Raw genomic sequence first — 17,421 nt, 5'->3', positions numbered from 1 at the left:
TGGAATGTATTTTTTTGTTGCAGGATGCAGTAATAAAAAATTCAACTTTGTGAATGCACCTTTTTTAAAAAAATAATTGACTTTTAATTCAAATGAATCCAAAATTCTTGAATTTTCAAGATTCACAAAACATGTCTTCTGGTATTTCTGAAAAGCTAACTATTCTTCAAGAGATTTCCTGAACATTTCTAGTTAAAGAAGATAGTTTCCTAATATCTTGCTGAACAGTTACTCAGAAATCCCAAGTCTAGCCTACCTGATCCCACAAATTCAAACCACTGGTTACATGAAAACTCAACTAATCATCAAATCTGTGTATATTTGAAAATTGTGGTACAATCTCTCTCATGCTGATCACCACGGAGATGCACAACAGACAGGTCTGTTATGGAGTACCAAGGGCTTAGTCCACTTAGACTGCAGCAGTTCGAAAAGGTGACTTGGCACTACCTTCTCAATGGCAATTAGGGATATTCAAGAGTAGATGGTGGCCTAGTGAGTAATGTTACTGGACTAGCAAACTATTAGCCCTAACTAATACTCTTGGCATTCTTCATAGGGATATGAATTAAAATTCCATCATTGCAGCTTGTAGAATTTAACTTAGTCTTAGTAATGGTGACCATGAGGTTATCATTGATTGTTGTAAAAACCCATCTGGTTCTTTAATGGGAGGGAAACGTGCCATTCTTACCAAGGTTTAATTTACACTGTAACTCCATACCACAACAATATAAACTGCCCTCTGACAAGGCCGAGCAAGCCACTCAGTTATTCAGGATTCGGGCTGGTTAAAAATACAGGCCTTGCCAGCAACACTTGCACCTCATGAAAGAATAAAAAATAATTACTGGCTCACACCCACACAAAAGATTAATGAAACAAATGAAACTTTTTAAATATCAAAGTACATCAGTGAAGTCATCTTTGAAAGAGGGTTTTTTTGTTTCAACTTTGATTGCCACGTCCTCTCCAATTTCTGTACAACTTCTATATGGAAGGGTAAGAAGGACTTGCACAGATCATCATTCAAGAGTACAATCTGTGTTATATGACAATATGACAAATAACCAGTAAATCTGTATTTGCTGCACGTGGAATGTTGACTCTAGCATAGCTCCCTCATGTTCCTGAAATAGAACCACGGGTCTTTTCTTTAATATTTATTGCCCATTCCTAATTGCCCAGAGGGCAGTAAACAGTGAGCCACATTGCTGTGGGTCTGGAGCCATGTGCGAAGCCAGACCAGGTAAGGATGGCAGTTTCCTTCCCTAAAGGACATTGGTGAGCCATGTATTTTGTTTCTAACAATCAACAACTGTTTTATGATCATTATTAGACTTTTAGCTCCAGATTTTTATTGAACTCTAATTCTACTATCTGTAAATACAGGATTCGAACCCAGGTCCCCAGAACATTACCTAGGCCTCTGGATTAATGACCTAGTAATAATAACACTAGGCAATTGCCTCCCTATTTACATCCATCTGAGCCTTAATTTGGCAGCTCATCCAAAAGACGATATCTCCAATGAGTCATTAGCCTACTGACAAACTCAAGACCTGGTGTGTGACTTGAACTCACAACCGTCGAAGACAAAGAGTAACACCATTTAAGCTGACTATCAGTTGGTAATACAAATTGAATACATCTTAGGCGAACAGTGTACTTTGAGGCCAACTATAGGGCAGTCTACAGGGACCGTACCTTGTAAACACATAATAGGATGGTCCTTTCGAAGGTGCCAAACCTGTATTCACAATAATGTAATGTGACTGATGATGAAAGTATACATCTTCAAGAGAAAACAGGATCAAACCTTTTTTTTACACTCTCATGTTATAGTTGTTTCCCTGCCTCCTTGGAATGAGTTCTCAAAGAACCACTGACATCTACAGAGCTATTCTCCAACATAAATATTCATTCATTGACACTGTGAGGTTTTCAAATGCAACTATATCACACAAAACACTTGCACTTAATTGGTGACTGGCTAGCTTAGAGTTCAACCAAAATAATAGATTATGCAATCAATGTGAAGTTGCTTCTTATAAGCTCAATCATGTAATGGAGGCTTTTGAGGGAATTTGGCTCAGGCAGCAATATTCTAATTCCTTCTCAGGTGGCGATAAATATTTTGGCATCTGAGACTGATGTGTGTTATATTGAGTTTCATGTGAGACTGTAGTACACGAAAGCTTTAGCACAGTCTCTGAAGATGTACAATCCACAAATGTCTTTACAGAACCTATTAATTTATTAGAATTTCAATTGCTACTTCATATTACCCAGACACTGTCAGTGATGAAGTAAATAGATAACTTTCTTTTCATTTTTCACATCTCTCTATCAGAGGTCAGCTTTACTAAGTCTGTCCTAACACTATGGGGGGAGGAGAGTTTTAACAGAGAATTGGAAATAGTTGTGGAGGGCAGGGAAGGAAAGGTCAAATTAAAATCATAAAATCTAATCTCAAAGGCAATGAGTGTGTCTGTTTCCATTTTAATTCTGTCAGATATTGGGACGTTCCACTATTTGTCTTGGAGAGTGAATCTGTATATGATATTTGACACTTGAATCCAGACCTTTCACTGATACTTTCAAGTTAATGTCTTCGGTATAGAGTTTCCAGGGTGTGCAGGCAACCCAGCAACTGAGTGTCTCAAACAGTCAAATTCAGCAGGTACATTATTTCCAAGGCACTGTTTGTGGATCAAGTAAAACAAGATCACTGGTCTTGAAAATCTACTGTCAGGGTTAACTTCCTGCACCACCCCTCCATCCTAAATCCACACTCCTCCCTGCTTCTCCCATTAGACCCATTTTCTCCTAGATGCCATAATTAAGACAGTTCCAAATGCAGTTTTTTTGCATACTAACAATTCCACTTCTAATCTGACTGTATGGGAGATGGGAGCGTTGAAAATAATAGAGATACTGTCGTTAGTGTCTGACCTCTCCGGTCCAGGATCTCTCTCCCACATGCAATCTCTCCTCCTCCCATCCTTGTTCTCCAAAAATACCATGGTCTTGATGCTCACAAATACACTTCCCTGAGTAAAATCCTTTCAGTTGCTCCCACATTTCCACCATGACTTCACCAAACGTGGGACACTGTTATACTTTTACTGGAAGGCAGGGATCATTTCCAAGAGATTCCTGGCTCTTTATTTATAATACTCAATCAAATTGTTTTTTAGACTTGTTTCTACCCTAGACTCTTCTGATATTTAATTTTATTCACAACTAAGGACATTTCTATCCCCTACAATCTCCGAAAGCTCCACTGTCTACTTGGACACAACTAACAAGATTTCTCACGCATTGTTTGCTTTTCAAATTGGTAATTATCAAGTTATTCTGGAACGTTTATTCCATCAGGCTATGTCTTAGTGTAATCAATTTTCTCTTCCTTTAACTTGAGGACCATATTCTCTCAATTTCAGGTCGAAACGGTTATGTGCTTCACAATGCTTGCATGATGATCCTATGTTCCAGATACTTGATCTCTTAGTCCTCTTCAGAACAACAATAATATGCATTTATATGGCACTATTTAAAAAAAAAAACAAGATGTTTCACAGAAATATATTAAAACACAGAGCCAGAGAGGGCAATATGTGACCATGAAAAAATGTGGTCACAGAGGCGGGTGTTAAGGAGCACTTTAAATAGAGTAGAAAGGACAGGAGGGCTTCACACAGTGCAGGGCCTCTAAAGACAATCTAACAAAGATACTGCAGAGGGGGTGGGAGTTACACAAGGGAATTCCAGCAGAGCAGTTGCAAGTCAGTTTCTAATATACTGACCAAAACTCCCCGAGAGTCAGGTAGCAGGTATTCCCTCAGGGATTCTCCTGATTAACCTCAGTAACTTAGTTAGACAGTTTCCCAACGGCACATTACCTTTCTGCTTAACTTCTATTTAAAATTGGAAGAAGGTAAAATGAGCTTCAGATTGAAAGCACATGGCAAATGTGCAAATGATTATAGAAACATCAGTGAGAAAACTTTGACTTTCACAACAGATTAGCAATAGTAATACCTTCACCACTAGTGGGTTGTGGAAAAGAATCATGACAGTATAATCTGTAGCTAGTATCTTTAGGACAGGGAGCCAGGAATAAAATGTCACCCAGGGTTGATGCTTCCATTGATGTCCAATGATTAATGTTAGAAAATATGTGCTCATCATAAACACAGAAGGACATTAATAAACATGTAATTGAGAAATGGACTTCCTTGGCAATGACTTCAATATAGCTAAGTGTAAGGTAGTGGTAGGATGAATGAGGACATTGGTGTCTCAATGTGCCAGACGGATGAAGGGACCTGGAGATGTAGGTAAACTCATTATTACAAGTCACAACACAGATTTAGAAGACTTGTAAAAGAGCAAACAAACCACTGGGAATAATTTCTAGAAAAATAGAAAGGGAGCTTATGTTAAAGTTGTAAAGAATATGGGTCAGATCGAACTTGAAATACTCTGAACAATTCTGCTCTCCATAAAATAAAGTGATTATAGAGGTACCCAGGAAGATGTAAATAAAATTTCCAAAGAGAATACTAGTGTGAAGAGATTCTATCACTCAAGCAGAATTGTAGAGAATACAGCTTTTTTCCATTGAAACAAAAACTGTGAGGGGGTGCCCTGATAAAAGTCTTCATGATGATGAAAGGATTTGATAAAGTACAAGTAGAGAAGGCAAGACCTGACCTAAGTACCATCAATATAAGATAGAACATGGAATTCTGTGAACAAGAGAATGGTTAGAATGTGGTACTCACTATGACTGGAGTGACTGACATACATTCAATAGGCGCATTCAAGGAAACTTTTATAAGCACATCCTTTATGTATAGGAGTTGGGAAGACATGTTGAGGTTATATAGAGCATTAATGAGGTCTCTTCTGGAATACTGTGTCCGGTTCTGCTCGTCCAACTATAGGATATTTTCGAGCTGGAGAGGGTTCAGAAGAGGTTTACCATGAAGTTGCCCAGTGTTATAAAGAAATGCTGGATAGGCCGGGACTTTTTTCATTAGAACATAAGAGGTTGAGAGGCGATCTGATAGAAGTTTACAAAATAATAAGAGGTATAGATAGAGTTAGTGGTAGTTGTCTTTTCCCTAGGATGGGGTATTCAAGACAAGGGGGCACATTTTGAAGGTGAGAGGAGGGAAATTTAACAAAGACATAAGAGGCAGCTTTTTTACATAGATGGTGGTTCGTGTGTGGAATGAACTTCCTGAGGAAGTGGTGGATGGGGGTACAATTACAATGTTTAAAAGACATTCGGACAGAAACATGAAAAGGAAAGGTTTGGAGGGATATGGGCCAGGAGCAGGCAGATAGGACTGTTTAGTTTGGGATTACATCTGACATGGACTGGTTGGATGGAAGGGTCTGTTTCTGTGCTGTGTGACAATATGACTTTATGAGGAAGGAAGGAATAGAAAGATATATTGGAGGGGTTAGATGAACAGAGATGAATCTAATTTCATTAGATTCTGATAAGTGGGACTTCTGTCTGACAATCAGCGTTGGTCCTTCCTATTTCTGCCATGTCCCTGATTCAGCCATGACCTTACCCAGGTTCCCAGATTCTAGACCATTGTAGGACTCTACCACTTGAAGAAATGAAAAGCAGCATCAAAAAGACCACAAAAAGGCTCCAAAAGGCTTTTCCAGGATTAATGGATGAGGCTGGAACCAAGGCTGAGGCTTCATGAAGGCAAGCAATCAAAGGAGAAGCAGGCTGTCACGGCACCCTCGCTATCCCGTTGACATGAGTGTAACTCTTCCCATAAGGCCACAGTTCACCTGATAGTCCCGAGGACAAGAAACCAGTGTCAGACAAGTGAGAAATGTGGCAGTAACCTATATTCCAACCCCTCTCTGCCATCCTCCACAGTCATTTGCATCTAGCAGGTAGGTGGTCCCAGCAGGAGTTGGGGAAGGGCCACGGGGGCGGGGAGATTTTGAGATTGTTGTGACTAGAATCACACAATCTCTCATCTCTTGCCCTCTGATAGCCTATCCAAAATTGGATTGAGGATGAAACTCTAACTTACATGGAAGCACAGTTCTGTCATTGCAAGCCTCTTCTAGCTGCTGGCTGAATTTGTATTCCCTGCAGGCTAGTCTAATGATTTTTGCAAGTAAATATCTGGCCAGTCATGTGCTAGGCACAAGTATATAATTTCAAGATACTTCCAGCACATTACACAACATTTATTGTAATTTAATAGCACAAACTGTTCATTCCTCCCTCTCATCTGACACGATCTATCCAAAACAATCTAAAAAGTTACTCATCTGCTAAAACCAGATATAGCAAAATAAAATGTAATTGCAGGAAGAATTATTTAGGGATCACCAAAACCTATCAGAACAAAACTCCAGTGACTGAGAATCATTGTAAAAGTAACTTGATTAGATTCCGACCTCTAAGTAAACATTAGGTATCAATTCTTTACACATAAACCACCCAGACTTTACCCTTTAATTCATTCTCAAATATCCACCAGTCACATATAAACCATTCAGATGAGTAAGTTTGATGACACAGCCTATAGCTCACTGTTAGGTATTCATTACAATTTGATAAAAAGAACACTTGAACTCTTCAATAAAATTTTAGTTTGTCACCCCAAACCAGCCAACAAGAACCTATCTTCATGCAGCAAAAACAGGAAGACATTCCAAGGTTCTTAATGGGAACATGACATAAACAAAATTTGATACAAAGTGACACGAGGAGATTAAAGGGCGGATGACTAATGAGCATTAAAAAGGACAAAGGTGGGAGGGAAGGGGTTAGTGAGGGCATTGGGGATCTTCAAATTTAAGGGATCAGAATGGGAAATACGTGGATGCCCTGGTGGTTGTAAAACTTCAGGAATCTATCAGAGATAGGGAGAGACCAGGCCAAGGAGGGATACAGGATCAAAGGTGACATTTATAAAAATTGAAATGATGCCAAACAGGGAGCCAATGTACAACAATGAATGTAGTGATAGTACTGTACCTCTGGACCAGGAGGACTGGGTTCTAAGTCCCACCTATTCCAGAAGAGTGCAATAATATCACTGAACAGGTCAACTAGAACATAGTTTTTTTGTATAACGGGGTTAACGGCACTTAGTATGAATGAGCAAACAGGCAGGACTTTGGATGAGCTCAGATTTATGAAGGGCAGAAAATGGATTTGCAACCAGCCACATATTGGGATAGCCCATTATTCAATGTTTTGACCATTCCCCACTGAGCTGTTTCTGTTTTCCCAGTTGAATCACAGCCAGCCACCACTGAGAGGCACATACCTTGCTGCGAAAGCCCTCTATCTGCCTCCTGCAGGGCTCGCACTCCTGGATGAGCTTGTCAGGCAGAAGCTGGTCTCTCAGATATTCCACGGAGAGCAGGGGCAGGTGGACCAGCTCGAAGAGTTCGGGAAGCAGGCGACTCCTCTGCGCCTCGTCGTGTCGGATCCAGCGGAGGAGAGCCTGCACCAGGGACTGCTCCTCTTGGATCTGTAGCAACTCTGCACCGAGGTAGCCCAGCAGCCTCTCGCTGCCCAGCAGGAGGAACTCCTCACTTTGGGACACTGCCTCAAAGTTTTCCAGGAGGAAGGAGCGGGCTTTGGCAATGACCTCCGGACAGCCATACAGCTCACCGAGCTCATAGATTCCCAGGCAGTTGGTAGGGTCGATCTGGTGCTGGAGATAGCGGCTGCACACTTTCTGGACACTGCTGAACTGCAGCAGGTTGGCGGTCTGGGTCAGGGATTCCACGTTCTGCTGGTTGATGGTCAACTTGCCTGTGTAGGCGAATTCGATCAGGCTCTCTACGGCAGCAGGCTCCAATTCCTTCAGCTCCACTCTCGCTGAGATGCTCTCGACAAACTCCCCGCTGAACATGGCATGGAAGTAGACGCTGCAGAGGGCCAGCACGCTGCGGTGGCACGGGAACTCTCGGCCGCCCACCAGGAGGGTGACATCTGAGAGCTTGGGATTGGAGCGCAGCGCCCGCAGCCCCTCCAACACGCTCTGCGGGTGCGAGGCCAGGCAGAAATCCAGGTCATCCACGTTCCGCACCATTCCCACTCCACTGGACCACGGACACGGTGTTTGCAGATAAGGTGTGATCCTGGGGCAGAGATATGTATGTTTCAGTTACAGTCCAAGGATATTCATAGACTCATAGAATCCCTAAAGTGCAGAAGCGGACTATTTGGCCCATCTCATTCACAACAACCCTCCGAAGAGCATCCCACCCTATCCCGTAACTCCAGGTTTCCCGTGGCCAATCCACCTGACCTGCACATCTTTGGCCACCTATCTTATCAATATCCCTTATATTGGCTTGCCCCACTTTTGGAGGCCCCAGTCTCCGCCATAGAACTATAAAAAGTCTACGGTGTGGAAGCAGACCATTTGGCCCATGGAGTCACACTCTGAAAAGCATCCCACCTAGACCCACAACCTCACCCTGTCCCTGTAACCCTGCAATTCCCATGGCCAATCCACCTGACCTGCACAACTTTGGACTGTGGGTGGAAACCGGAGCACCTGGAGGAAAGCCACGCAGACACGGGGAGAACGTGCAAACTCAGTTGAGCTGGTTTCTGCTGAGGCACCACTGCAGGCTGCTAGTGCAGTGTGCCTGAGGGATTGCACAGAGGGACTAGTGGCGGTATTGGCAACACAGCCTCAGTGGGCCCACCTGTAATGTATGATTCAATGATAATTGCAAGATTGACAATGTTAGCAATCAGGTGGTGGAGAGTGTTGTAAGGCACCATATAGATTAAGCGCAAGGGGATGCCCCATAGTAACAAAAATATACCCCAAGATAGCAATCGTTTGAACAGATAGTCTGCTTATTACCATATCTATGTTTTCCGGGAGCTTGCTGTGAACTGTTTCAGTGGTATTGTTACAATATAGAGTCACAGAGTCATAGAGATGTATAGCATGGAAACAGACCCTTCGGTCAACCTGTCCATGCCAACCAGATATCCCAACCCAATCTAGCCCCACCTGCCAGCATCCGGCCCATATCCCTCCAAACTCTTCCTATTCATATACCCATCCAGACGTCGTTTAAATGTTGCAATTGTACCAGCCTCCACCACTTCCTCTGGCAGCTCATTCCATACACGTCCCACCCTCTGTGTGAAAAGGTTGCCCCTTAGGTCTCTTTTATATCTTTCCCCTCTCACCCTAAACCTATGCCCTCTAGTTCTGGACTTTCGACTATTTACCCTATCCATGCCCCTCATAATTTTGTAAATCTCTATAAGGTTACTCCTCAGCCTCTGAGGCTTCAGGGAAATCAGCCCCAGCCTGTTCAGCCTCTCCCTATAGCTCAAATCCTCCAACCCTGGCAACGTCCTTGTAAATCTTTTCTGAGCCCTTTCAAGTTTCACAAAATCTTTCCGATAGGATGGAGACCAGAATTGCACGCAATATTCCAACAGTGCCCTAACCAATGTCCTGTACAACTGCAACATGACCTCCCAATTCCTGTACTCAATACTCTGACCAATAAAGGAAAGCATACCAAACGCCTTCTTCACCAATCCTATCTACCTGTGACTCCACTTTCAGGGAGCTGTGAACCTGCACTCCAAGGTCTCTTTGTTCAGCACCACTCCCTAGGACCTTACCATTAAGTGTATAAGTCCTGTTAAGATTTTCTTTCCCAAAATGCAGCACCTCGCATTTATCTGAATTAAACTCCATCTGCCACTTCTCAGACAACCCTCCAAAAAGACTTCACTGACTGTGAAGCAATGTGGTTATGAAAGGCATTACATCAATGCAATTTTTCTCTTATATTTGAACTCAAAGATCCCAGATTCTGGATCCAATGGCTGCCCCTGCTATGTGTCCAGCTGACCCACTTCACAACGCATGCTGTATGAGGCCAGGCTCAGTTGTGATGCTTCATGCGGTTAAATAACTACCAAGGGAGAGATCACATCTGAAAATTAGGCCTCTACATAATGCCCAAGAGGGCAGATGGTGCCACAGTGACCAGTAAAACGGTCATGTTTCAAGGCATTGTTCCATAATTTGTCACTTATACAACAATGATAACTGGGTAAGCCTGTCACATAGAGTCCTGTCATACAGAGATCACCCTATCACAGGTTGTGAGAGAGTGTCCTGTCACAGACAACGTCCTGTCTAAGAAAATCTGCAACAAAATCTCCTGAGTACACCCTGCCTCACATTGCGCCCTACTAGTTGGTCTGCAGTCAGTTTCAGGGAAGCATTAAGATTCAAGGCAGATTAAACAGAGAAGAAATTGAGTCAACAGGAACAAAATCGTGATCAGCAGGAGGAGGGAAAACACCACTCCAACACTTGGGCCTGAGTTACTGTTAACTCTCGGCATCTGCTCAAATGATAATGACGGCTAACAAAACCTCCAAAATATTCTGCTCTCTGAGTGAGCAGTTATATTTTGAGATCTCTCACACAAACAGTGCAGCATGACTATTTAACCTTTACCAATTGCTCTTGTCTCCCCTTGAACTCAAAAGGTGAAACTTACCCAAGCTCTTCTTGGAAATATTAGAGACACACCCAATTGGATTTCCTCACCAAGTGAAGGTTTGATTCAGAGTAACACAGAAGGTTTGCACAGGAACGGAGCTGGGCTCAGGAGGCGAGTGTGGGTTATTGTGTCTTCACGCAGGCTGTCATGTTCCTGCTGTGTTGAGCTATATTTATCCTCTCCAGGCACACAGCACTGCGCTGGCTATCTGCCCTCCCACCCGGCCACCTGTTCTTAAAGCAACACTTCAGTCAGACAATATCATGTAACACCAGCAAGCCACTTATTTCAACATATAATAGAAGCAAATATGCTTTCACTTTAACAAATGAGGCTCTTGACCTTATATGCTGGTGACCATGATTCATTCCACTCAATTTTCAGGGGCAGTCAGCTTTAATTTTGTTATTGAACACATCCACACATCCCCCACACATCCCTGGATGTCAATGCGGCACAGGAGTCCTGGAAAACCAACTAGTTCTGGACAACAAACAGGGATTTTCGGAATGTCCAGAAGGGTCCCTGGACCCAAAACGATGATTCTGTGTTCTCTCCACAAAGAAAGGAAGGTGATCTGCCACTGGTATTATCACTGGATGTTAACCCAGGAATGTTACAAGGAGCCGGGTTCGAATCCTGCCTCGGTAGGTGATGGAACTTGAATTCAATATAAAGAAATGAAATCTGCAACTAAGAGTCTGATGATGACTATGAATTGGTTGTTGGAAAAACCCATCTGGTTCATTAATGACCTTTAGGGAAGGAAACTGCCATCCTTACCTGGTCTGGCCTACATGTGACTCCAACAAATTGGTTGACTCTTAACTGCCCTCTAGGGCATTTCAGGATGAGCAATGAACACTGGCCTAGTCAGTGACACCATCAGCCTGCAAATGAATAAAAATAAAGATGCTGCCAGACTTGCTGAGTTTCTCCAGCAATTTCTGTTCCGGTTGTTAGGAATTTGCATCTGCTCGCCACTTCATATAATCAGAAATATGGAATACCAACTCATGAGGACAAATTAGGCAGGGTGATCAGAGGCTGAGTCAAAAAGTCAGCTCTTCAATAAGATGTGTAAGCCTCAGAAGCTCCAGATATAATCAGCTGAAGGGGAATTGGGGGCTTCACAAAGAGTCAGAGACACAGGGAGATGGCAGGTTAGGGCAGGAGTTGCTAGCACAGTTTACAGAATAGGAAAGAGAATTAAACATGAGGCTGAGAATTTTAAATTGGAACAATGGGCATGGTGAGAAACCAATATACACCAGAGTCTAGACTGCGCTGAATTTTCCTGAGGGTTGATGTTGGGAAACCAGTATGGGATTAAAGGGTCTTGTGACATTGCATCATTTCCTGATATGATTAGCATATTAAACAAATCTAATTCAGCCCTTAACGATCTTACCTTGTAACAGGACAAAGGACCATAACAGGTGATTATTTCCAGTGCTTGGACACAAAGATAATGTGAAAGTATCTGGCGGGCCTGCTTCCTGTGATTACATTGCCAGTGGAGCATAGCAATGACCAAGACCTTTCCACTTCCATTCACCCAGCGGCTCGGTGTAAGTAGTATGTTGTTCAGTTCCCTGACTTCAGAAAAATGTCAAGGTTCATTCTGAGCAGCTCCGTGATGCAGGACTTTGTGCTCTACGGTGTGTTCCCCAGGATGCATTCCGAGTCAAACATCACACTGCATCTGGAGGACCATCAACTTGGTGAAAGACATTCTTTGGTCTGCCCGAGACTTGTTGGTCTTCCAGAGCAAGGGGATGACCTCAACCAAGTGTTGCAGACTGGCATGTTCCAAGTCCAGGACCACTTTCTGAGGGACTCACTAAAGCTTGGGATAGCTGCTCCAAAGGCACTGTGGGGAAAGACCACTGTCTAAGGTTAAATGGGGGTCAGTTCAAGACCCTCCTAGTGCTTCAAGTGCATATAACCATAGTCTTGTATGTGAAGAGAGGTCTTTGGTTTGTTTGGATAGAGTCAAACTCCAGTATCTGTTTGTTTCCTTGATATGATACTGCACAGGAGCGAACTGCATTTTGTGACTATGTGTGTATACAAAGATAATTTTTATGAACAAAGAATATTTTTGAAATAAAACAAACAGGTTAAAAGAATTGTACTTTTAGATTCAAAAGCTGGGAGCTTCATTGAGTGTATTTCTTGCTGCTCTCCATGTGACTGTCGGAGTGGGCCAAATCTTCTAATTTCTGGATCATCAGAAACCGGTAATATGAACCAAGATGTGCGTCAGAACCCATTGGAAATGTCAACACACTGACACCATGAGAGTTGCTTGGGGAGGTTAACCTTCCAATGGGCAACGCTGCAAAAAAAGTCCACAAATTAGAGTCGGAGACTTTAGGAAGCTGATGCACTTAACTCGGTACTCACCCATTCACACATTCATCCACAGGGGGTGTTTCCAGTCCAATCACTGTGTCCAATCAGACACAAGAGTTCCCAGACTTGAGCCATTGTAGATTGGTACCTGACTCCAGTGCAGCAGTAATTCGAGTCAAGCTGGGAAAATAATCAGATTCTTGCCTTTTGTGAAGTAATCAACCAAGAAACCCACCATTCACTCCATGTGACACATCTTGAATCAACTATATTTTGATCTTTCTTTGCTGGTCATGTATCCACAGAAGGATGTGCTGACTGACAGAAATCTCGCTGGCTCCTTTAAAGTGACTGTGCTCTGGGAAAGGCTTGCAATCACTGTGTTCCACCCCAACACCCCCCCAACACCCACCCCCCACCCAACTCTTCTCCAGTCCTTCCCTCTGCACAATCTTTGGATTGTGAAGTATTTCAGTTGTTATCTTGGTGCTATATTTGAAAGAATGTTGAAGGTCCTTTGTAAACGTTGCTGTCAGTGGTGCTGCCTAATGTTCATGCCCTTGATCAGACATTCGATTGAGTGTTTCCAACCCCATCCTCTTCCACCTAACCAACAAGCAGCCTGCACTCTGTTTGATTTGGAAAGGCCAGATAGCAACCTGAAGCTAAGTTGATCCCACCAGCCGCAGATGAGACCCTTAAATCATCTTCTGTTGGCCATTTAAAAGACTCACTTCATGGTGGAGCTAGAACTGGGTATTCCACCATTCCATTAATTAAATACCCTGCCTTCCTCCCACCTCGCCACCTCCAGCAATACCTTTAATTTGCAAAATTAGCTTTTATTTCCATGTAATTTAGTTTCATTTTTAACTTGGTGGACTGTACTTCATAAAGAAACCTCTTTCACAAACCATGGCTTAATGAGGAAAATAGTCATTCATTAGATATCGACATGAAAATTGATCCAAGAGTTCTGAAAATATTATGGGTTTAAGCTCAAATTAGAATTGCTAAAATGATGGAGTCCATTGTGGACATGTAAAATGCTTGACTTTCATGAATTCCATAACTAGTCTTATACTCATTGTCTGAAGCTCGTTGGGAAGACTGGTAGTAAGGATCCAAGAAGATTCCAGTTCAGAAAACCCTAAGAGGAAGCAAAGGATGATAATGGGGCAATAATTGTGAAGCTGTGTCTCTTTTTGCTCTAAAGCATCTTATTTTCAAAAGTTCTTTCTAACCAAGAAACATATTTCTGGGACTGGAATTTGTCAAGAATAGGTTTCATCAAATACTATCCAACGTTGAATGATATTCGATTTCTGTGTACCCTTAATTTAACTTAACTTGGTGTTCAAATTGTTTCTCCAGACTTGTTGCTATAATATTCAATCCTCTGCTGTGTGGTGTTTTGCAAATCATGGCCCAGTTAAATCAGCAAGTGTTCAAGTGATCTTTTTGAGAGTCCTTTTTGTCTCAGGTATTGGCTGGAGTCAATTTAGTGTCATTAAGTGTTGACTACATATTTCCTTGCAAAGGACAACATCCATCTTTGTATTCTAAAGTTAACACATCATATGAGTAGGTCTTGCATGGTGGAAGTAAAGGAAAGGTTAATTGACATAGGAGTATATTTCACCAATGTTCACCATCAAAATCGTGCAAACATTTACAAGACCAGGTTTTCATTCACATCCTCTCTGAGCCAGTCCCCTGAACCTTTCTCTGAAAATGATTAGATTTTAATAGATTTACATTTGTACTTGAACCTCCGCCCTGCCTAGATTTAGATTAGGCAAGTTAACATTGATACCTTACGTGTAACGAATGCCCAACTTGGTCAAAATATTTTAGTTTTGGATTACCTTTACCATAATTGAAGTAAAGTACTCTTTCTCCCTCTTTTTCTATCTTGTTACGATTGACATTTTTTATCACACTATGTTTTTGTGCCTGTTTGATCAGCATTTCAGGTCAAAAGCAAATTAATCTTGCAGGCATTATTTTTTAATTTGCTACATGCTGAGAGACATGCTCCTACTTGCTAAATGTATATCTTAAATTTGAAACAGCAATGTACAGGGTATTATCATTTAAAAAGAGATTGAGAATGTGCAGTAGCTTGATTCAAAGTTTGTTGAATAGCCGAATAGATCAGTGTGCATTTAGCATCCCTATCTTAGCTACATGCTGAGCAGTATTTCTTTAGGCTGCTTATTACAGGCTCATGTGCTCATCCCAAAGACTCTAGGTAACCTATGACAAGTGCAGCTTCTTCCGTATTCCCAGCGGGTTTCATACATTCTCAGTTGTGTTTTCAGTAAAATGAGAAGCTCTATCAGATTCTGTTGTAAATGGCAAACACCATCAATCAAATATACAGCTGTTTTATAGCATGGAATTAGTTTCAGCTATGTCACTGGCAAATACTTGATCCATTTGGTGAATAAACACAGAATTGGAAGCAAATATTCCTTCGGTCTAGAGAAGATAGTAAACTGAAGGAAGATAAATTTGTGATATCTGATCAAGTGTATCCCAGGACATTGTGGAAAGCTAGGGAAGAAATTGTGGGCCCTAGCAGAAATATTTCTATCATCAACAACCACAGGTGTAGTGCTGGAAGACTAGAGGGTGGCTCATGTTGTGCCACTATTTAAGAAAGACTGCAAAGAAAAGCTAAGAACTACAGACCAGTGAGCCTAACATCATTAGTAGGTAAGTTATTGGAGGGAATTCTGAGAGACCGGATCTACATGCATTTGGAAAGGCAAGGACTGATTAAGGATCGTCAGCATGGCTTTGTGTGTGGGAAATTGTGTCTCACCATTTTGATTGAGTTTTTGAAGAGATGACCATGAAGGTAAAGTGGTAGATGTTATCTGCATGGATTTTAGCAAGGCCTTTGACAAGGTTCCACACGGTTAGCAAGGTGAGATCACCTGGGATCCAAGGAGAGTTAGCTAATTGGATGCAAAATTGGCTCGAAGGTAAGAGACAGAAAGTAGTGGCAGAAGCTTGTGGTTGAGACTGGAAGCCTGTGACCAGCAGTGTACTGCAAGGATTGGTGCTAGTTCGTTATTTATATAAACAACTTGGATGAGAATATGGGAGGCATGGTGAGTAAGTTTGCAGATGACACTGAAATTGGTGATATAGTGAACAGTGAAGGTGGCCATCTAAAAATACAATGGGATCTTGATCAACTGGCCCAGTGGGCTGAGAAGTGGCAGATGGAGTTTAATTCAGATAAATGTGAGGTGTTACATTTTGTTTGTGTTACCAAAATTAGTCCTGGTAGGACTTACATGGCTAATGGTAGGGCCCTGGGGAGTTTTGGTGAACAGAGAGGTGTAGAAGTACAGGTACACAGTTCCTTGAAAGTGGCATCACAGGTTAGTGAAGAAGGCATTCGGCATGCTTGCCTTTATTGGTTAGTGCATTGAGTACAGGAATTGGGATGTCATGCCCATGAGATTGGTAAGACAGTATTTGGAGTACTACATCCAATTCTGGTTGTCCTGCTATAGGAAAGATGGTATTAAACTATAAAGGGTGCAAAAACAGATTTACTAAGATGTAACTGAGTGTGGAGGTTTTGAGTTATAGAAGAGGCTGGATAGTTTGGGACTTTTCTCCCTGGAGCTTAGGAGGTTGAGATTAATCTTAGGAGGCTGAGGTTTGGAGGTTAAATCATTTAGAGTTTTATAAAATCATGAGGGGCATAGTTAAGGTGAATAGCCAAGGTCTTTTCCTGAGGTAGGGGAGAATATGGGTTTAAGGTGAGAGGGAAAAGATTTAAAAGGTGCCTGGGGCTACATTTTCGCACAGAGAGTGGTGTATGGAATGAGCTGCCAGAGGAAGTGGAATCTTGTTGGTTATTTTTCATTTGGGGATCAATCAGTACAATTGGCCATTTCCCCACAGGGATCATAACAGAATTGAAAATCTTACTCCAGATGAACCAAAATAGTCACTTGACAACTGAAGGATGAATGATGGAGCTTTTTGTGGACTTGATGATAGGAAGAAGTAGGAATTACTCAGGGTAATGGCAACTGCCATGGAACACATTTTCTACAAAATCAGCTTTCACAAAAATAATTTATTTGCATGAATAGTAGAGCATTACAATACGATAATTATTAATTAGACTGAACTTTCATCAGCAAACATTCATTTATGTTCAGTTCAGCTGCTGCAATCCTTAGTTTGTTGTGTTGACTTAGGGCCACAGTAATTTTTCAGTAAATCACTCCTCAAAAAGATTTCAGGCTTCCCTCAGAACCAGAGAAGAGGTTATGAGAGAGAATGAAAGAGAACGAATATCCTGTTTACTTAAATTCAGTCTGTTGGACTGAGTGAGAGGAAGGCCTGGGCTGAGAATATGCATGTGTTTACAGGGTTGGTAAAAAGAGGGCTTCATGGCACTATGAATGTGAGCATATGTATGTGAGCATGAAGATTTTATCTAAGGGAATCCTAGTGTGA

General features: G+C 42.0%; 1 protein-coding gene across 1 annotated transcript in view; it reads right to left on the bottom strand.

The window, feature by feature from the left end:
• The window catches only part of klhl30 (kelch-like family member 30), a 28,180-nt gene extending 17,469 nt beyond the window's left edge, over positions 1-10,711 (bottom strand). Inside the window, exons 1-2 of the mRNA XM_043701885.2 lie at positions 10,567-10,711; positions 7,329-8,151 (exon numbers count right to left, since the gene is read on the bottom strand). Of these exons, the coding sequence (XP_043557820.2) occupies positions 7,329-8,102 (774 nt within the window). The 5' untranslated portion in view covers positions 8,103-8,151; positions 10,567-10,711. The remainder of the gene's footprint in view (positions 1-7,328; positions 8,152-10,566) is intronic.
• Positions 10,712-17,421: the final 6,710 nt, after the last annotated feature.

This window comes from Chiloscyllium plagiosum, unplaced genomic scaffold (genome assembly GCF_037043375.1).
Source record: "Chiloscyllium plagiosum isolate Xiang-an unplaced genomic scaffold, Cpla_swu_hap1 HiC_scaffold_13, whole genome shotgun sequence".
Lineage (NCBI taxonomy): Eukaryota > Metazoa > Chordata > Chondrichthyes > Orectolobiformes > Hemiscylliidae > Chiloscyllium > Chiloscyllium plagiosum.
The sequence above is the reverse complement of the archived record's forward strand: the minus strand, read 5'-3'. Positions and strand labels throughout refer to the sequence as shown.